This window comes from Ascaphus truei, chromosome 9 (assembly GCF_040206685.1).
Source record: "Ascaphus truei isolate aAscTru1 chromosome 9, aAscTru1.hap1, whole genome shotgun sequence".
NCBI lineage: Eukaryota > Metazoa > Chordata > Amphibia > Anura > Ascaphidae > Ascaphus > Ascaphus truei.
The window spans coordinates 32,257,280-32,279,830 of NC_134491.1; the positions used below are offsets into that span (position 1 = coordinate 32,257,280).

The following is a 22,551-nucleotide window of genomic DNA, read 5'->3' on the forward strand; positions in this document are numbered from 1 at the left end:
CGGCTGTCCCCCTCTCCACGCGCCCCCCTCCTTACCTTGACTCAGGCGTTCTGGCGTCATGACTTTATGTTGCCATGGCGACGCGTCATCAGAATATGTCTAAACTACGGTAACAGAGTTACAGAGGCCTTCTTTTCCTGGCATTTAATTTAATTGCCTTCGTGAAGCGCGCAGGGCCCCTGTAATCGCCCTGCCCCCTGCAGATAATCTCTCGCCCCCCAGGGTGGAGCGCTGCCCGGTTTGCGCACCCCTGCAATAGGGAACCACAACTTTGTTCCCTTGATTAGTTTGCAACTTCCTATTGGCCTGAGAGATTTGGCAGCCATTTTTTAAATCCCAAACCTGAACTGAAAGGCAAATAATACTGTATCAGGGTGTCCCCAAAACCTAAAAATAGTGTGATTCAGCTCCAGAGAACCTAAAAATAAAACTATAGAAAATAATAACTACGCGTAATAGGACTTCAAGAAATGTAAGAAATAAAATACTTATGGGCATGGTTACATGTTACCCATAGTCACTCCGCATACAATGCTTCCATTGCTCATTGAGTCATAAAATACACTTTTGATTCTAATACCTTTTGATGTACATTAGCTTTTGAAACCCAACATGTTGTTTTTTTTTTTCTTTTAAATGGAGAGATTTTAAAAGGGTGCTATCATGTTTACTGGATTATTTGCTATTGTGAAACCCCTTTAGAGGTCTGTATACATAGATCTGTATACAGATATAATGTTGGGCGTAATAATTTGTAGATCAGGCACATCACTTGTTTTATGTGACCAGATTTATGGTGTTGATGGGCTAAATCAGACATGGTAGAATCTCATTCGTTTTGTATGAAGTCCCATTTCAAAATTTGGTCTGAGGACAGTAGGTCTTAATCCATTGAATCTCGGTGCTTGTTATGTTCTTTACAAAATACTCTAATAAATTGACAACAACAAAATGCCAGAATATGTATTTTAAAATATATATGTTGTAAATATCACGGCCAGTGGTTAATTAACCCCTCTTTAACCTTTTTGCTGCCAGGGCCATCTGACAGTGAAAGTGTGAATGCCCCATATCGGCTCTGCCTGATAATTCCTCTCTGCCTGATAATTTCTCTCTGCCAACTATTGCCCATACCTGGTATGGTTTTATTACCGTGTGTAGCCTGGAAAACTCGTGTACGTCCATCTACCTGATGATCCAGCAAAAAAATATCAAGTCGTAAAAAGACATCTGGATACCTTTTATCTGCTATAGCCCTCAATTCAAGTATTTATTAAGCATACAAATAGGTAAGGGACGTTTTAATATTGACACGCCAAGTTATCACTCTATTTTTGCTGTCAAGTTGTCACATGTGGTACTGAGCCGCCGCCAGCACGTGTGAACTTTTACACAAAGCTGTCACCGAATACGTGTGTGAAGTCCTCTGCTCTAGGAGGCGGTGCTTTAAGCCCCTCTATATCGGGACATGTGAAATGCCCCCCGGCTGCCCCAAAGTTCCATCACCCTTTCCAACAGGGTGTTTTTGGGGACATCCTCGCTGCATTGTGCACTTGGCATAACCACTGGAACCCGCAGCTCCCCCTGGAAGTGTGCAGCATCGCTTTGTGTCCACGCTGCCCCCAGGGCGGGGATGTTGCAGTCTCCGCATCCATCGGAAAGCCGAAATGCTTTCACCCGATTGGGCTGCGGCCCTACACGTGGCCGCACAGGAAAAGGGAGAGCAGCGAGGCGCCGGAGCTCGATTAGTTGTGGCTGGCGCGGGTAATCCGGCACCCCACGAGGTACTCCGCCTGGCCGCTATTGCTGGCAAAGGTGGCACCCTGCACGAAAGGCTGGAACTTCGGGTCTCATTCAGTGCTTATAATGGGGGGTGCACGAGGATTGTGCACGTATAGTGTTAGTGTTACCGCGATCTCTGCCTGGTACAGGGAGGCAGCCAGAAACACTTCGTCCCATGCAGCGCACGGTCGCAGAGAATGGCTCGGTACCATATAACGTGGGGTCTGGCCGTACAGAAAAGTTGATGGTTTATCCACGTGTTCACGTGTGCTCTGCAGCGCTTGCATGCGGAAGTGTGACTTCTCCGTAAGTAGGAAGGATGGTACACCCAGTCTTGTGCACAAAGGATCAGTTTAGCAGACTACCGAAGAAGCTTGTACCTGTTTGGCTAGATACGTAGTGATCTTGTCTAGTTTTTGTTTTCTGTGTTTCATTATTGTTATCTAGAAGCTTAGTATGTTTTTCTTTTGTTGTAGTTGCTCTCGAGTAATGAGCAACTGGGCTGTTTTGCGGCAATAAAGAATGCTTTCAACTTTTTGTGCTCAATAACACCAGCTGTAGATCATTTAAAGTTTATATTAACGATAATAATTTTTCTTTAGCATTGTTTTAGTAGTGATATCTGCAACGTTTAGAAAACCTCACAAAATGTTTATTTAAACAGCCCCAATAGTCCTATAATTTCACATATCTCTTGCGAGCATATTCAGACAGGTCTGCACCTGTGAGACATGTGAATGTGCTCACAAGTGATATTTTGTATTTACTGTACAGTGGACGGTATTTGTCACCTTTTTAATGTGCGGTTGATAATTTCATTTCAAATTCATAGAACCAATGAGAACATTTTACTGTTAATGCTCCTGTCCTGCTTAATTAAACTTTTTAAAAAGACCGTTGTTTTGAAAATACTTTACCTGTAAGACTAGTTTCTAACACTATTTTAACGAAGTGTTATACCAAATGTGCTTATGAATTTGGGATCTTGTATTTTAGCATTCTGAATCTAAAATATTTTATGTGTATGCATTAACTAGCGATATATATAGTATACAGACTCAATTTATCCAGATATGTAGAGTTTAGTCTATTTACCTGATGCATATGTAAATAGAAGATAACAGAGTTGTCCTAATTCAGAAACCACTGCCTTATCAAGACCAACTTTTCATGTGAGTTTCATATTCCCATGATAGTTTAATGTCTTAAACTACAGTATTACTACTGTGAAGTGCTATGTACATTAATGGCGCTATACAAATAAAGACGTACAGTACAATACAATGTGTTTAGAGTTTTATGGTTGACATAGCTTAATTTTCGTAAGTCATGTGAACATATCTCAAAATAGTTTAAATTAAGTCATTTTTTTGGGTACAGTCAGTGTTGACCAGTGTGGCGTGGTTGAATTTGCTTTTCACTAAATAAATGTTAAACTGCCAGCTGAACATTAACGCAAATTTGTTATCATAGTTTCAAAACCACATAATTACTGATATTTAGAAAACATTTTCTAATACACTGGGGAATTATCACAACCATAACTATAATGTATTTAAAATACGCAAACATTCCACAGAGCAGTATCGTAGATGTGAAAGACAATAACTATAAGACATTAAAGAAATATTACAGAATTAACATCCTTTTGACCTAACCTCAGCTTATGATGACTTCTAGCCCCAGCATACCATTTCTTGCTCGGTCTTGTATATGATGGGTATTGAATAGTCCTTATCAGAAATAATTTGACTGCAGTACAGAGAATTCCATAGCTATTAACTGGGCCAGGCTAGAAATTGACCAGTTTTAATAAATTTTATGAAGAGCTTAAGTGTCCTTTAACCAAAAGGAAAGTGTTTTGTACTTGGGAAGATAACGTGAGCAATCGATTGTGTGTGTGTGTGTGTGTGTGTGTGTGTGTGTGTGTGTGTGTATATAAAAATCCAGGTAACAAAGAGACAGCACACCGCAATGTAATGAAGTAAATAAAGTGTATTAACAACACAGGGCAGCCAACGTTTCGGTCCTCAGAGTGGGACCTTCCTCAGGGCAGTGCCAAGGGAAGGCACTGTATATACTGTGGGCTCTCCATTCATTTTTATTCACACTGATACACACACACACTCTTACATCACTTGCTTTCAGGAACCTTTTGACACCTCTAGCCATAAAACACATCCACACCGGGGGAAGGACCAGCACAGATAACATTCCAATAGACACTGTTGTTAAGTATACCTTTTGCTTGCTTCATTCATTGTAACATTGCCGGAAGAAGAGATCAGTGTTATCTCGAAAGCTCGCACAAATAAAAGCATTTCGTTAGCCACAGAACGGTATCATCTATTTATTTTTTGATTATATATATATATATATATATATATATATATATATATATATATATATAATTATTAGTAAGGGCATGTCATGCATTGCAACTGGAAAGCACTGTTCTGCAGCAGATGGCTTAATTGAAATTGTTTTTGTCCATTGTAGGATGACGACTTTACAGGAAAGGCTGTCCTAACAGCTGATTTGATTTAATCTACAAGGTTCTTCACTCTGACCACCATGGAGGAGGAGCAGCAGCAGCAGACTCCACCTGAGGATCAGGAGCACAACGTTACAATGCCAGCAACCACTCCTGCTTTCTTCGTAATCTTACAGAAGTCACAAGGCAACGGCAAGACCGATGAAGGTATCCTTGTAGCCAACCGGGATGTATCTTCTGTTGCCCAAATCGTGCCACCAGGACCTGGCAAATCAAAAGCCAAAACCTTTCTTTCCGCTGATTGCACTTCGGGGGAAATTACCGTGACCCTCGACAACAATAACATGTGGAATGAATTTTATCGCTGTAGCACGGAGATGGTCTTGACCAAACAAGGCAGGCGGATGTTCCCCTATTGCCGCTACTGGATAACTGGTCTAGACCCCTATCTGAAATATATTCTCCTCATGGATATCTCTCCAGTGGACAACAACCGGTATAAGTGGAATGGACGATGGTGGGAGCCTGGTGGCAAATCAGAGCCACATGTTCTTGGCAGGGTTTTTATACACCCTGAGTCTCCATCAACTGGACAGTTTTGGATGCACCAACCAGTTTCTTTCTATAAACTTAAACTGACAAATAATACTTTGGACCAAGAGGGGCACATAATCCTTCACTCCATGCATCGCTACCTTCCCAGACTTCACGTAGTACCTGCCGAAAAGGCAACTGAAGTAATTCAACTCAATGGGCCAGATGTCCATACCTTCACCTTCCCACAGACAGAGTTCTTTGCTGTCACGGCGTACCAAAACTTTCAGATTACACAGCTAAAAATTGACTGCAACCCTTTCGCCAAAGGGTTTCGGGAAGGGGCTATGATGGGAAGGCCGCTAAAAGACATGCGGCCAAAGAACACAAATCAAGGGGTAGGCTCTCCAAGCAGCAAGACTCAAATGAAACTTGATGATTTGGAATTTCGCCAAAAGATAAGAGAGCAAATCAGAGCTACAGATCACTCAGGTGGTGACTTGGAGACGGAAGCCTTCATTGCTGAGCGTGACTTCCTCAACTTTTTGGATCCACACTCAGAACTTGAAGATATCCCAAGTGTAAGGGAGGATGACCTTGAAAGGTGTGATATGAAAGTGTTCTTCTACTTTGCATGATGGTTTAGTCCTCTAGCAATACAGCAGCTGTTTTTTAAATTGATTTCTCTAGTTAACACTTAGCCAATTAATATTGCTCTAATTATCTTAAGTTACGAACTCTCCTGAATATCTGAACTGCTTGCTCTCTACGACTGATCTTGGGGAACACTGGTTTAGAGTGACACTTTTTTTGTTGGCTATATTTAACCTGTTAGTAGAGGGCACTGATCTTCGTTCAAACCATATAATTGATTGGGGTGATGACACAAACGGAAGTGGAGAACTTCTGTTCTGATTGTGTTTACCACTCCATAAGATCTGTAAACGCAATCACCCATCTGGAAAATGAGCAAAAGCATAGCGTCCTTGGGATGTTCAGTGAACAACATGAAGGCAGCCGAGAGGTTTAATTGTGTGGGGTGTTTTTGTTTTTATTGCCCAACAGTTATGAAACAAAGCATAATCAGACATCAGACATCAGGAAGTACGTCACTGGTGCGCCTCTCTTAATGCAGATAATACAAAAATGTAGCTGACATATAGCAACATACGAAGTCACATAGTTATTTATTCCATCAATAATTTTGTCCCATCCTTGAGGACATTTCAAAGGGTAAGTGAATGCATTGTACACTACATATGTCCAAGTACTGGATCAAAACAATGATGGAATAAATAATCGTAATATTGTAAAGTGGAGCATCAACTGTCTTGTCAATAATATATATATATATATATATATTGTTATATATTGTTATATATTGTAATGTATACTTACATAAACGCATTGAGGTTAGTGGAGAAAATATTTCTGGGTGACACTTTGGAGGTTTACTTCAGTGTAATAGTACCAATGCGTTTCTGGCAGTAAAGTGGTTACTATGTCATTTTAGTACTGAAGTGAACCATCTACTAATCTAGAATAAATTTTATTTTAGCCTAATTGGTAGGAGCGCAGGAATCGTTCTTTTTGTTAATCTAGAATAAGCAGACTACAATAAATGAAAGACAAAAAGTAATTGGCTGTGTAGTGTTTATGTTGGAATGTGATGCATATATTGGTGTAAGTGATATTTTTATATTTTTCCTGTTAATTAGTCCTGTGCCCAGCAGTTTTAAAAGCATCTCCCGTGTTGCCTCTCCCTTGAATCCCCATGGAAAATTGAACATAGTCATTAAAGAGGAGCCTGTGGATGAATATGACTATGGCATGGAGGTAGGTACAGAAGGACTGGATGTGAAACAGGAGTCGTCTGCGGAGGAAGAAACTGATGAGTACTCAAACAGTGACGACGACTATCCCATATTAGAGAGACAGCAACGGAGACAATCTGCACAGTACAGGACTGCCCCTCACAGTCCCAGAAAACGGTCTCTCGGCAGCCCTTCTGGTGTTGCCAAGGCCAAAATGCTAAAACTGGACAGCGGGAAGATGCCTGTGGTCTATCTTGAGCCATGTTCAGTGCCTAAAAGCATAGTGAGGACTTCTGACTTGCCAGATAACATCTTGAGTCTGGAGAGGTTGCGAAGTGCCCTAGTACACAGCACTAAGTCTACTGAATTAAAGCCTCCTGAATATTCTAGCCCAAGTATTGGTCAAGGAGCCTCGAGAAACGACAAGAGTAAAAGCAATCACAAAGCTGAATGTGTCACCACAAAGGATAAATTGAGTAGTTCACAGGTATCCAATGTGAAGAAAACCAAACTTCCTTTGCTGCTTCCTAAAGCCTCACTGAACGAGACCACAGCAGTCCATCGGATTTCTACTCCCTCAGTACCAAGCAAGAGAGGGAGGCCTCGCAAGGTCACCAAGACAGGACGTCACACTAAAAAAAGCTATGGAAAGACTGGGATTGCAACCAGAAACCCCATAGAAACACCACCGCCATTCCCAGACGTTAATCCTGACCTTGAGGATGTAGACGGAGTCCTGTTTGTGGCATTTGCTTCGAAGGTTAGTGTGTTATACGGCTGTGCCTCCATTGCTATGAAAGTGCAGAATCTGCTCATAAACTAAACTGTCTAGCAGTAGGGTAGGCAACTCCAGTCCTCAATGACCACCAACGGGTCAGGTTTTCAGGATATCCCTGCTTCAGCACAGGTGGTACAGTCTTTGACTGAGCCACTGATTGATCCACCTGTGTTGAAGCAGGGATATCCTGAAAACGTGACCTGTTGGTGGCCCTTGAGGACTGGAGTTGCCCACCCCGGGTATAGAACCTAAAAGATTGGTCAGATACAATGGCTACATTGTTTGTCTTCATTTTCGTGTGTTGATGCCTCTGATTACCCTTAAGCCTCGTTCAGGGTGCAGGCTTCTGAGGGAGGGCGTGCTGCCGTGCGAGCTGCCGTGGGACACAAAGTATTCAAATTGAATACTGGTTGTCAGGGTAGCAGCTGCCCTGTCTCCGAAGCCCGGAGTTGACGCTGGCTACAGTTTCAATAAACGAAAAAATCGTTTTTTGAAGCTGCAGCAGCGTCACTGGGACCTCGGCAGCCAATGAAATCATTCTTGAGAATGATTTCATGACTGCAGCCTCGATCCCTAAGCTGCCGTCTGTAGCCCCGCCCCCTCAACTCCTGAAACAGTCTGCTGGGGATGAACACACATCGCCCAGCAAACTGCCTCCCGCCCTCCCTCCAACTCCTGTCTCTGGCACCCTGAACGAGGCCTTATTAAAAAAGAACTATCACTTAGAATTCACACCATGCTTGTGATATCTGATGTTAGAAATGTTGCACTGCAGTTGATAGGTCAAGTGTGATCATAAACAGTTGTTAATAATGCAGGACATGGTTTATCATTGACCCTCTTTTGTGTTGGGAACTAGACGTGTCTTATTACTGCGAGGGGTTAACATAGGGCTAATACTGAATAGTCCTATTGAGTTCTATCGAATTTAAATATCGCAGTAACATTTCACACACACACACACTATATTCTTGGTGATCATTATATTCTGAAGGGGAATGTGTGAAGGCTTGGTTGATGAAACCTACATTTTTTTAATCAGAATAGTTCTGCTGATCATATGTTTGAATAAAATAACATATTTAATGTCATCAAGAAGGTGCTGTTGATGATAAATCTTTCTGTCTTTAGGAAGCGCTGGATGTTCATACAGGAGGTGGGCCAATGAAAGATGTAACTTCCAGTTTTCCAGTACTACCAATATCCAATGGAGAAAAAGGTACAAGTACAATTCACTAGTCGTTTCCATCTGATGGCCACAAATTTGGTTGTCCGTTGTAATTTTGGTCACAACAAAATACCAACTTGCAAATTCTTTATTGACCGTGAAAGGTTAAAATAAATATTTTTTGGGTTGAAATCAACAGCCTATTGAAAAAGGTTTTGAATAAATGAAGCATTAAACTAAGTAGTCCACCCCAACTGACCCCGATTTTTTTTTTACAAGTTTGGAACCAGGGGGTGCTCCAGAGCTGTGCCCCTGGTTCTCGAGATATTTACAAATGAAGTTATTAAAGGGGATTCAAATGGCTGTCCAATAGGATGACACAATCGATGATATTGAGCCTTCCTATTGGCCCAAGATCTGGCAGACATTTTGTTTCTTTGTGGAAGGGGAGGGGGTTAAACCAGGAAACGTCACCTATAAGGATTTCAGGAACTGAGAAGTCCTTGGAGCTGAAGATGGCAGATTTTGGCTACAGGGGATTGCTCGTTTCTATCCTGTAAATGGGGAGTAAACAAAAAGTAGGAGGGACTATTCAATTTAAATTACAGGAACCATTCGTGTTAATTTTAGATGAAACCAGCCATGTGGTTGTCTTGGTAGCAAAATTCTGTACAAAGGCAGGAGTGTCCAGAGTGCAACATAATAAATGAGGACCGCAATTACTGTAGAAAACTGATTCTTAACGAGGGTTGTGCCACCCTGTAAAGTTACAACCCTTCACCAAGCATCGCAGGGGGCAAATAGGGTACAGAGAGGAAAAACTAAACACTGTACAGCTAAAATAAAAATGTATTATTTTGTAAATGGTAATTTACTAAAGAAGTGTTTATCTAGTACAAAAATGACTTCACAAACGTAGAGCTTAAAAAACAATTGTGATGGTTATCCAACTTCAGTGCCGACTACTGAAAATCAAAATAAATTGTTGAAGGATTACGGTGTTGAGGTACTGTAGTAAGCAGCTCACTGCTGCAGAACTCCAGTTTCTCATTTTGCAAATGCTGATCCCAGTCTCTTGAATTAAAATTGTCGTATCATTGTTTCATTGTGACAAAAAAAGGTTCCCTTTGGTGAATTAAAAGGAAATCACAGAAGCTGAACAAAAACCTCAATAAGATAGAAGAACAAAGTTCAGCAATAGTGCCCAAATGACCATAGAAAAACAGTTTATATAACATCCATAAGGTATTTCTTGATTGAAGAATGAAGGTAAGACAGGCAAATCACAATTAAGTGAGTATATGGTATATAGGTGAGCGTAATGTATTTGACATATCTCTAGGGGTCCTAGGAGTGCTGTAACTGGAGAATGATTGGCTCCACTACACCACACCTAATGAGGACAATGTCACACACGCTTGCAACCACCTTATTGTACCACCCAATATGATAAATGGTGTTGAACTCACATGAATAAAGCCTGTATTCTTCTTGTCTTTGGGGCGTGCATCCGTAATGGCAGTAGATCAGTAGAGATTCCGCACGATGCAGAGTAGCAGAGCACAGCCATATAATGATCAGGATCTCAGCAGTAGAGTAAAAAACTTCTTTATTTGGACACCATGGTGCAGACAGGAATGGAGGGTAGCTCTTACGCGTTTCACGCCTGTGTGGCGCTTCGTCAGAGAGTCTCTGACGAAGCGCCACACAGGCGTGAAACGCGTAAGAGCTACCCTCCATTCCTGTCTGCACCATGGTGTCCAAATAAAGAATTTTTTTACTCTACTGCTGAGATCCTGGTCATTGCATGGCTGTGCTCTGCTACTCTGCATCTTGCGGAATCTCTACTAAAAACCTCAATAACTCTTTGAGAGGGCATGGGACAGGGCTTATCACAATACGAACGCACTGTGCAGCTCTAAATGCATTTTTACGTAAATCGCTGCTTTAAGCCACAATCCCTTTCTCTATTTATACATATATTAACCTATTATAATATATATTTTTCCCAGGGCAGAACCTGGGGGTCCTCGGGGTTGAACCGAGTTCGTTTTAGCTCCGGGGATCCTGTGGTTCCCGAGATGATAATCATTTAATGGTGAAGGTACCAGTGTTTCAGTCCCTTTCAGGAGAGATAAAGTGGTTTAAACCTCCCGTGTAACGCTGGCCAAAAAGATGCCACAGTAGCAGTCACTGTAGTAAATATATATATAATGGAAATATCACCATTATCACACAGCACTTCCACTGCAGCAAGGGATTCTGCGAAATGACATGCAAATGAGCACACATTGCCACCTTTTGCTTCAAAACCATTCAACATGGTTCCCCTATAGGCTTAAGCTTGCTGCATGGTCACAGCTTTGAGCACAGCCAGGGTTAAGATGCATAGGCAGTAATCCCACCCACATACAGACTGTTTCGACCTTAATGGGTCTCTTCAGTGTGGGGTTGGTTATACTTGCCATGCAATAACAATTTGTTTATACATTAGACCTGAGCACACAGTGCAGGCAGTTGGAGGAGATCAAGGTAATTTATATGGAAACTGAATTTAAGACGGCTGATTTCTTTCCAGAGATTATCAGGAAAATTCCGCCACTTCAGAGGCAGCTTCTGGTGCATCTTAAAACACTGAGACACAAGCAGGTGATCCACCCATCACTCCAGCAAGGTACGGTGTCCCCGGGAAATGGCATGTTTTTTATTTGAAATCCTCTAAATGTAGGTACTATATCAACCATCATAATATATATCTCCTGAAAATTATTTCAAATTAAAAATAATACGTATTTTAATTATATATCCCTTTTGACGATCATCTGTTAGTTTTTTATTTTTTTATTTATTCAAGCTTTGATATTTTGTTTTTGAATACACTTGGCTTTGTGTTATGGTAAAATGTGAAATAAAAACCGCACTAAACCAGTGTTGCTTTTAGTTGGAAGCTGAAGTCTGTGTTGATTATTAACACGAATTGTTGTGATCGCCTACTAACATTATTTGAGGAAAGTGCATATTACATGGTGCGGTGTCGCAGGTATCAAAAAATCTCTGAGCTGAAATGCATTTGTTTCTGACGCAAACATTGACTTATGTGCCCAAAAGTTTCATGTATGAATGAATTTATGAAAAGCTGTTTTTCATGCATATTTATTTTTTTCTCTTAACTGTTTTATCATGTTTATAGTTGCTTTATAAGAGCGTTTCTAAGAATAATATCTGTCCAACCTAATATATATCCTATATATTAAAAAAAATTGCTGGCTATCCATCATACATCCCATCTGTGCAGTCGGTTTTCACTTTACATTGATTTATGTAGTTTGTATTTTCTTCTCCACTGACTGTTCACAGGAGGTGAGCTGAAAGAAAGTCATGTTTCTCTGGCTGCTGTGTTTTAGTTTGGTGTCCACCACAAATTAGAGCAGCTAAGTGATTGATTGTATCTGACATGTGTAATAATAAAAAAGAGGGCAGGGGGAAGGGGTGTGCTCCGCCTTTTTATACCATAGCGTATTCTCATCTACATATGTATTGCAGCAGAGTGGGAAAGCTTATTGTATGTACTTTATTTTAAAGTATTTATTTTCTGCAGTGGGACTAAAATTGAACTCTGTAGACCCTGCAACGACCATCGATCTGAAGTATTTAGGGGTGCAGCTCCCTCTGCCTTATTTCACCAGTAAGTCAAGGTGGGATAACTACGGCTCATGTGCCCACGGTGAGTGACTTCACCTGCAACTCGCAGTAAGTAGTTCTGTACGAGACAATCTTGTCATGGTATGCTTGTTTTTCAAGTGAACAGAACCATTAAATCTCAGCAACACAAAGATTCCTGCAGGGTACAATTCCAAATGATTATTGGTGCTAATGGAAAGAAAAAAAAACACGCAGCCGTTGTCTATGTAACTTTTTTTTGTGAAGTTCTGCAGTTACTTTTTGCAGTTGTTGTTCAGGTACGTCTTGTATTCTTAGATGTTGCCTAACTTTAATGTATGGCAAAAAATTAGGGAACAAGTCCCAAATACCCCAGTAGGGAGCTAAACAGACGCTTTTTTTATTTTATTTATTTTTTTAAGCGGAACAAGGGAAGGTGCTTGTCTCTTCGTGTGGTCACACTTTATATAATAGGTATAAAGAAAGAGGAGAAACCGCACACTACCCCAAAATTACGTAACCCTCACAATTAGTAGGAGAGTATCTAATTCACTTACTTGCTTGCTGAAACACAGCGCATGGGCCTGAAACGTCGCAGCGTGTGACATGTTCCTTTGCCAATAAAGGCAACGTTTTTTTCAGCATTCATGTGTGCAGTCTAAGTGAATTGGATACTCTCAAACGAAGTGTGAGTGTTACTTTATTTTGGGGTAGTGTGTTGTCTCCTCTTTTTCCTTCTGTCTAATTTTTATGTATAAAATGTCTGGCTTTTCTCGAAAGTAGTAATAGTTCTGCTGTTTTTTTTTATTTGAGATTTTCCTATATTTGTAAGGATAACTTTTATTTATTATTGTTAAACTAAATGTTTAGTATACACGTTTTGATTCCCCCTGTCATTCTCAAATGCTTTTTGGAGAGTATGCCGTTTTTAAATATGCAACTTTTTAAGGGGTGTAAGACTTCCTCTTCCTTTTTTTTTTCTGCGTCTGTTTTTCCGCGTCAGAGACGCCACTTGAGGCCTGCTCACCCTTCATTGCGGTGCGTGTTCTCATTTCAGCTTCTGGATCCCCATTTGTTTCCAGAACTGGGAAGACAGACGATTACACAAAGATCAAAGGCTGGAGAGATAAATTCTCAACAAATTCCATAACATCACCTACAAAACATGATGGTGAGAAGGCATGAATCTATGTCAGGCTCGAGGGTCTTGTAATGTTCATGCAAGCATCTGATGATTCTCTAAAAGTGCATGTAAAAAAAATGACAACGTGTCATCGGAGCTTTCCTAGGACCAAGCACAACAGGTCCCATGTTCAAATTTTCTGACAACAGTGTTTACGAACACAAGGACTGTCTAAGGCAGGGGTGGCCAACTCCATTCGTCAAGGGCCACCAACAGGTCAGGTTTTAAGGACATCCCTGCTTCGATTGAGCCACCTGTGGTGAAGCAGGGATATCCTTAAATGCTGATCTGTTAGTGGCGTTTAAGGACTGGAGTTGGCTACCCCTGGTCTAAGGGTTAATTGAAGGATCACTACATAGCAGCAGTGCAGTTATGCGTGACAAAAGGATACTAAAAGACTAAAAAAAAAAAAAAAGATGTGCTTTGTTTATTTACATCCTCTGGTTTTGAGAAAAGGGCTTTAAACGGTTTAAATAATTTAATGATGTTAACGCTGCATTAGTTTACCATGTAATTGAATGCTTGTTAATATATGCATAATCGTATACATAAAGGACACCTACAAGCTCATATTGAACCCCCAATTCTTGTTCAGCTGGTCATGGCTGATTTGGAGGGTGGCTCCTCCTCCCTAGTTTGAAGCTCACCCCCTCCCACTTTTAAATGGTTAAAAGCTCACTCCATTGCATTTCCCACTCTCAGGGGAACTTGCTTATAGGTTGATTGTGACAACTCTAATACAGAGTGCTTTTCCTGGTAATGTACAGGTTAATAAGTGCTTCAATCAGACTTGGAACTATTCAACTAATTTTGACAGATTTATTATAAATCATTCTTCCTGGTAATGTACAGGTTATTAAGAATTTATATTGGTGTTGGGTACCCTTGAGATGTGGTAAGCCGTGTAGGGGCTCAAGGGCTTACAATACGTTGGCCAAAGAGTTAAACTAAAAGACCATTTTATTCAAAAGATATATATATATATATATATATATATATATATATATATATATATAGGCACTGTACCGTGTATGGGTGTCATTGGATGTGCACTGAGCTCTGTCTGTGTTTCATGTTCTGTCTCTGGTTTTAAATAATCGTATACATAACTCAAGGTAGCGCTGTGCAGGTATGATGTTGCGTAAATACATATTATGCACTTTGTTTAACACCTAAACAAAGTATAGGTTTCCTCACCTCCCTTAAAATGGGAATATATCATAACGGCACAGTCCTAATTAAGATATTTGATATTGAAGTTCGCAAAATGAAAGAAAGCACTTCTCTATTCAGCAATTGGTTTGCCATTTTTAGAGATTTTCGTTGAATAAATGTTTCCTAGCTTAGTAAATGTAAATGTTTCAGCAGGTTATTGAAATGATAAAACTCCTTTCTTCTAAATAGCAATGCCCTTTAATACATCTTCATTAATCAATTATTTTGTCGTCATACTGTCATGGGATAAATTGCCAAATGTTCCCCCTATATAGTAAGAACTCTATGTCATATATATATATATTCACAGTAGATGGATTTAGTAGACAACACAGACAACGGATAGGCTTGTATCTGTAGCTGCTCTCTTCCTAGCATGACCCGCTGAGGTCTATCCTTGCAAAGGAGACAGTGTTTCAGTAACTATTCACTTTGAATCACATTGAATATATCGTTACATTGTGTGCTATATGTCTACCCCGGAAAGTATCTCTAGGAATCACTGATTCAGGGCAAATGTGGCATGATATGATATTAACATTTCGATTGTAACGTTTTCAGTGACACAGCAAACTTAATCTGCCGCCGTGAAACCCGTTGAGGGTTAATATGTGACACTAAGACATATGATACACGTTACGCTACGATATCTATACACAAGACATAGGTCAATACCATATCGGGCTTGATATTATATTTTGACGCAACACATACCATTTAGATTACCCTTAAAGAGATACACCCTGGCTTATCTTTTATTTATATTAGACAATATTGAATGACTACTCTCAGGTATGTGATCATCTAGATATGTTGATTGCGATGCAGACAATACCTGATCTGGTATATTTTAGCCCTATACACCTAGAGATCCGTTGCAATATCTGATTATTTACTTAGACTTTGGATGTTTATTAAGAGTTCTTTTGGGTAATTGCTAATTAGGCATACCAATTTGGACAATAGACTCTTTACGCCACACCAGTATGGGGATTTTTAATAATGTATATGTGTTTTTAATTTCAATGAAGAAGTAATAAAACATTTTTTTTTTAAAAATTTTTGTTTCTCCGGTGACTGGGTCAAATAGACCTAATTTGCAGTAATTTACTGTTGGACTACTAAATCCATCTACTGTGAATGTATATGACATAGAGTGCTTACAATATAGGGGGAAACTTTCTGATCACTCTCATGATCAAAAATGTTACTATCATTATATTATCCTCCAGAGCATCTGTCAGAGTTTAGTGTTTAAGGTGAATGCGGTTTCAATTATCTTATTCTAGCAAATGTTCCCAAGATAAGTTTTAAATTAGCTGATGGCTAAAGATGTGAAGCGAACAAAAATAACAGCTGGTTTGTGTGTCTATGTGTATAAATAAGAGTCTGACTACTCTTCCCGGGCTTTAGGCAGCAGCTCAGAGAGTTCCCTAAAGAACCGATCAGCCTTCTGCAGCGACAAACTGGATGAGTACCTGGAGAATGAAGCCAAGCTGATGGAGAACTGCACGGGACCTTCTTCCAGTGAGCCAGTATCATCAATTGTCTACCAGTTCCCCACCAAAAGTACCAGCTACGTGAGGACTCTGGACAGCGTGCTAAAGAAACAATTTGCCCTGCCCAAGTCTTCCTCATATGCTTTCAAGCCGCTCTCCTTGCCCTCTTCAACCAATCAGGCGAAGAGGACACGCGAGGCCTCTGCTCCCAAATTAAAATCCGTCTTCAAGCCCATTCTGCCATCTCCTGTCACCGTGAAGGAGAAACCTCGAGTGATGAAGCCTGCCAAGTCTCTATCAGTTGCCGCCCAGGCAGATGTGATGGAGGTCAACTGCGTGCTGCCAGGTTCGCCCCAAGCCCAGCTGCAGAATCAGCAGCCGACCATTTTGCGGCCCTTTGGACTCTCCAAAGCCCAAGTGAAGCTCCTGGATCTGGAGGAGTGCGCTGTCTGGGAAGGGAAACCACGCACTTATGTTACAATGGAGCGGGCGGATATTTCGTTGACTACTCTACTCACAGCCCAGGTAAGCGCTTTCACCTGGCAGCGTGTGAAAGCAGTGTGTCCCTAACTTCTTTATAGCTTTGATTTCCCTTCCTTGTATACGGCAGAGTTCTGGTTAACACGAAATTACCAAATTGGACTTCAATTCCTTTTGTGATGGAGAGGTCTCCATCGTATGCAAATGCTTTGGAATGCCTTTAAGATCTTTACCCATCTCTCTTGAGATGTAGACCAGGGGGGCGCAAACTTTTTTCCCTGCGCCCCCCTGCCGGCGGTCCCCTCACTCCCGCGCCCCCCCCTAACCCCCACTTACCTGCGCTCCGGCGTCATGCCGTCACGTTGCCATAGCAACGTGACGTCACATGACGCCGCGTTGCCATGGCGACGCAGCAAGAAAGCCGCCGGAGCCTAGGTAAGTAAAGGTTTACAGAGGCCCTGCAGCTCCCCCGGCACTCTGTAAACCCCGCGCTCCCCCCCGCCCGCCGGCAGTCTCGCGCCCCCCAGTTTACGCACCGCTGATGTAGACTATTTGTGAGCTAATGTGTATATACAGATAAATTGTACAATCAAACTTTTTATTTTTTTATTTCCTTGTTGATGTTTTGTATAAAGGAGCAATCCACCTTTAACTAACCTCAATTTGTTTTTTTACAGGAACAGGGGGGCCCCCATAGAGCTGAGCCGTCCTGGGGACTGCCACCTGTTACATAGATACTTACTGGTGAAGTTACCTGTTTTCATTCCTGGTTTTTAAAGGGCCATCTCGTAGGAAGCTACAACTGATGATGTTGCAGCTTCCTATTGACCTGAGATTTTGTAAACCATTTTATTTCACCTGAGGGAGATTTAAATCCGGTAACTTCACTGGTAAATAATTTAAACACCATGGGGGTAGGAGGGCAGAGCTGAATATAGTGGCGTTTGGCTCAGGGGAACCCCGTGTCCTGTATCTAATAACAAAAAAATCATTGGGTGAACTGCTCCTCTTTAATATTATTATACTCCCAAAATTAGCCACTGATGGTGTCAACACAAATTGTGACTCTTATTTATAGTACAGTTTGGAGCTGCCATTATTTCATCCAGAGCTCAGCTGCATAAACAAAGCTGGGAATCTCAAAAGTGGCTAACTAACAAAAAATAAACATGATTTATCTATAATAATCTCATAAAGATGCAGTTAGGTACATTTTAAATCCTTTCTCATACTGCTTGGTATATTTACATCTGGTTCTTGCTAATTCAATTGGTTATAGAATTACTATCACTTAGGTCTGTCCAGTACTCGCAGGAACAGTAATGTGGAATACTGCTAATGTTGGTAGCGCATGCAGCGTATGTGCTCTGATGGGGGAAAATGCAGAGGCAGTAGGAGGAAATTCAGTCGCATCTCAATGTCCTGGGGTTTTTTTTTCTTTCTTTTTTCTACTTCCAGGCTTCTCTCAAAAGTAAACCTATCCATAAAATAATTCGTAAGCATGCACCGCCTTGCAACAACGAGTTCTGTCGTCTGGGTTGCGTATGTGCCAGTCTCGCCCATGCAAAGCGCAAATCCACTCACTGCCGACGCCTGGGCTGCATGTTTGGATGCTCTTGCCTGAAGCGCAAAGTGTTTCTGGTGAAGAGAGGAGTCGAGCTCAAGAAAACAACGTCAAAGAAGAGTGTGCAGGGAAGCTTGGCGGGAGAGGAACCGCTCTCCCAATCGCAGGAGGAGGACCAGGAAGGGGTAGAAGATGAGGGGGATAGTGAAGAAATGAAAACAAAAAAACCCATAATGGAATACAGTGAGTTGGTATATTCATTATGTCATACTAGATCAGCGCATAACTTGAAGTAATTTATCATTGAGCCCCTATGTAAAACAGGATTGGAACCAGTGGGGTCCTCCAGAAATGAACCGCACTATTTTCAGCACCGGGAACCCCCTTGTTCTCTAGCTAATTACTGGTGACTACAAATATTACGTACTCGTTTTAAAGGCGATTTTAAATGGTCATCCAATAGGAAGCCACAACCGATGTTGCATCTTCCTATTGGCACGATATATATCAGCCATTTTGCTTCCCCTGAGGGATCTCTAAACCCGGTAAATGCACTGGTAAGTATCTCAGGACCTCGGAGCTGAAAATAGTGTCATTTGACTTTGAGGGGGGGTGGGACACCCACACCCCGGACCCGCTCTCCACCCTGTATATATAAAAAAAAACAGTAGGAGGAACAAACTGCTCCTTTAAAATGTGGCAACATTTTATGTCTTCAACTGAGCCACCTGTGCTGAAGCAGGGATATCCTGAAAACCTGGCCTGTTGATGACCTTCAGGACTGGAGTTGGCCACCCCTGGTATGGAAAGATTCTGACTTGCTGACCTGACACTTCTCATTGTTATTTTTCCAACAGCTGTCTGTGATTCCGAACCTGAGCCTCCAGTGCAAAGCTTTCCCATTTGGGATAAATGGGGCGAAAACCGAGATCTAGAGCCCATTTATGTCCCAACGCCGGCTTGTTTGGAACATAACGAGGTCCACTCGCCACAACCAGCAGCATTGCAGCAGCCGGTCAAAACCAAATCCTCTGGAGCAAGTAAACCTGCTCGTGTGTATACCCCCAAGCCCAAACCTGCGGTAAGGACATTACTTCACCAACACAAACAACTTTGCCAATGGCTTAAAGTTTTTGATCATCTCTATTGCATTTTTATATTGAGAGCGATTAAATCCGATATATGTATTTTTTTTTAAGACCTTAAAGCTGCAGTCTAAGCAATAACCTGCATGTGTGTTTTTTTTTTTTTTAAATAAATCAGTTCTGTACTATGAGAAAATACTTGTAGGATTTTTTTTTTTAAATAACATTTTTAATGCATTTTTCTATGGCAACCATTTACAAAGTCGCATCTCCTTGGCTTCTGGGAGGCATTGCTGCTCTCACCCTTAGAGTGCTGGAGGGTCCCGGATCCCACCCCCTCCCCCCCTCCCGGCACATTGTCACATGGGATCGCAGCGTCACTGATGATGCAAATAAAAGAGATGTGGAGTCCTTTCCCCGCTCTCATGATGTAGCCACTACGTCACGAGGCCCCTAGGGTGCCCGGCCCATGAAGTGGTGGCTACACCATGGGAAGGGTTAAATGGCTACTGTTGTGACGTTAGATGGCTAAGGATTCTTTCTTTTTATTGCAACTTGGCATCTGTACCAGCAACTTTATGTCCACCGAAGACCAATAAGTAATAATGTAGTATTAATGTTTGCCAATTAGTGGTAAGTAATCCTTTCAACACTGAATGTGCCTGCAGTATAGTAGTCAAATACAGAATCCGAGAACTGTTTTTTTTTAATTTTTTTTTTTTTTTACATTTTCTATACAACTGGCTATAGCGTGGTTAAACCAGTTTCTTATAGTAGATACGCGGGCAATACTCTCATACAGTGCGGTATCTGTTTTCTTGGCTAACCCTGGAGATTTCCCATTGCATTGCTCTCTCCTGTTTTTGCTGTAATATCTGAGCTTTAATGTATTAACCCTTAGGACAGCAATGAGAACGTGGATCCAGTGAATATATATTTTGATGGTATGATGACGTGCGCTCGAGTAAGACTTTACGAGCGTAAACCTCCAAAGGCAGAGCCAGATAAAGAAGTCTGCACTTGTACTTCCACTGACTGCACTGCAAAGGTGAGGTCTTATCTCTTCCCCCCTCCTGATTCCCCATTTTTATTTATTTATTTCTTTTTTTAATTATTAAAGTTTTGAGCGGGGTACAGAAGATTTTGAATTTTACTCAACGATAACACTCATGAATGTAAGATCATTAGAAATAGTAGACTAACTTAATAGAGCTAGTGTCTCTTTCCTCTCATAGGATAATTTATTGTCGGTGAATGCTCTAGATGCTGTATTGATCCCAGGGGAGGTATTGGTTTTATTGGAGATTGTCATGTTCTTTAATGAATTAACTACTAGTTCTTCATGGAAGTATGCAATAGCCATGGGGTGGGAAACTCAAGTCCTCAAGGGCCACCAACAGGTCAGGTTTTCAGGATATCCCTGCTTCAGCACAGGTGGCTGTCGTTGACTGAGCCACCTGTGCTGAAGCAGGGATATCCTTAAAAGCTGACCTGTTGGGGGCCCTTGATGAATGGAGTTGCCACCACTGCAATAGCCACACAATAGAAGGATGGAGGCATAAACATTGAAGGTAAAAATAATGTAGACTTTTCCCTGAAAAACCACCTTTGGTAAGTATACTTCCTTAGATCAAAACCAAACGATTGCCAGCTTTGGTAAGAATGTAGAATTATACATTGTCACATTTTTCATTTTTTAATATAAAAATAAGGGGAAAAAAGCACGGGGGGGGTTCTGGGAAATGTAGTATTGCTGCTTGTATTCCCTTCTCAGCCTGAGAGACCTACAATACATTGCTTCATGCTTTTTATTTTGTGATGGTCTCTTCCAACTGATTATTTACAACCGAATAATAGGGAATTATGAAATCGTACATTTTTTAAAATCTGAATTACATCTCATAGGAGCATGATCGTAAAACACATAAAGAGAAGGAAGACAACGAATCAGAAGGTAATGTCACAATTTTATATTTAATTATTTAAAAAAAATGAAATGTTTGCCCGAGAGTAAATTTGGGGTGTTATCAATAATGTCATGGCGAGCAGAGGAGAGAAGTGGGCACAAAACGGTGAATTTCCCTGCTTTTGATCAATTGATTTTGCATCCATAACGTTCTTTTAACTACGTTTTTGTACTGAGTAAATAATATATATATATATATGTACTTTGTCAAAATCATGTTGACAATCTTTAACAGAATTTACTTGAATGTGTTAGTGGATAAATCTCCTTTACTATACTGCTTCACTCCTTTATTTTGATTAAGATGTTTTTGGTTTCCAGTATGTCCTTCTGAAATGTCTCATCTTCTATGTCTGCACAGATGTGTCTAATTCGCGACTCTCTGAACCTACCTCCTCCTCCAAATCCACTGGCGATAATGGTGGTCGCACCAAGCTCATCGAGATCATCTCTGACTGCAGCTGGGAGCAGGATCGCAAAAAGATCCTCAACATCGTATCACAGCACATGAACTGTAAACAGCCGCAGACCTTTAAGGTGGGCAGCTTCAATATTGAGCTGAGGTCGGAGAGAACGAGTGCCAAAGAGCGAGTGGACTCCGTTAACTCGTCCCGAGTGAAGATCTCAATGGCTTCAAGCCAGGACATAGAACTGGACTCGGAGAACCTGGAAACGAGGAACTTGGACTCCTCAGTACCATTGAAGACTGAAAACGTGAAGCTCTCACAGACCAGTCCTCTGAGAGAGGTGCTAGAGAAGTCACATGGAGGAAAAGGTTTGCCTTTCTATACTAAGGTCACTCCTGCCGGCAAGTTGATCGCTCGAATAAAGAATCCCAATATTAATGACTTGGAGCTCATTCAGGTAGGAACTGCTTCAAATTATTCCTTGATTTTCTTCTTTACATCTACAAAGTATAAGGTGTAATCAGACTCAATGAGCCTAGGAAGTAATGTCCTGAGAAGGTGGTGCAAAGGGGGGGGAAAAGACCCTCTCTCCCTCAATAGTAACGAAATATAGATACCGGTATATATGAAGCAATATGAATGATGAGAGCAAAACCACAGTGCACATAAGAACAAAGATAAATAGATGATACTTATCCACAGACAGAGTGCTGTAGAAACAGGAGGAAACACAGAATGGCTATGAGGGGGAGACTGAACACATAGGGACTAATGGATAAGGAAACTACAAAAAAGGGGACGAGGAGTGCAAAACAAAGTGAGAGGAGAAAAAATGGGTCGGGGGGGTGGGGCGGTTTCTGTGGTAAACCCATTCTTCAGGACTATTCCCACAGGTCAAGTTCCAGTGGTGCTTCCCTATATC

At 41.2% G+C, this 22,551-nt stretch overlaps 1 protein-coding gene across 8 annotated transcripts in view; it reads left to right on the plus strand.

Moving 5' to 3' along the window:
- MGA (MAX dimerization protein MGA) overlaps positions 1-22,551 on the plus strand; it is a 73,101-nt gene that overhangs the window by 15,539 nt on the left and 35,011 nt on the right. For 6 of the 8 annotated variants that reach the window (XR_012803853.1, XM_075614304.1, XM_075614308.1 and 3 more), the window contains exons 2-13: positions 4,282-5,414; positions 6,529-7,384; positions 8,534-8,621; positions 11,149-11,244; positions 12,169-12,294; positions 13,288-13,401; positions 16,042-16,652; positions 18,066-18,414; positions 19,029-19,252; positions 20,158-20,304; positions 21,162-21,210; positions 21,584-22,086. Coding sequence is in view for 7 of the 8 variants with exons in the window: in XM_075614304.1 (XP_075470419.1) it covers positions 4,357-5,414; positions 6,529-7,384; positions 8,534-8,621; positions 11,149-11,244; positions 12,169-12,294; positions 13,288-13,401; positions 16,042-16,652; positions 18,066-18,414; positions 19,029-19,252; positions 20,158-20,304; positions 21,162-21,210; positions 21,584-22,086 (4,221 nt within the window). In the remaining variant the exon portion in view is untranslated. Of the gene's footprint in view, positions 1-1,650; positions 2,089-4,281; positions 5,415-6,528; positions 7,385-8,533; positions 8,622-11,148; positions 11,245-12,168; positions 12,295-13,287; positions 13,402-16,041; positions 16,653-18,065; positions 18,415-19,028; positions 19,253-20,157; positions 20,305-21,161; positions 21,211-21,583; positions 22,087-22,551 lie in introns of those variants that run through there. The other 2 variants (XM_075614305.1, XM_075614311.1) reach the window with 2 other exon arrangements.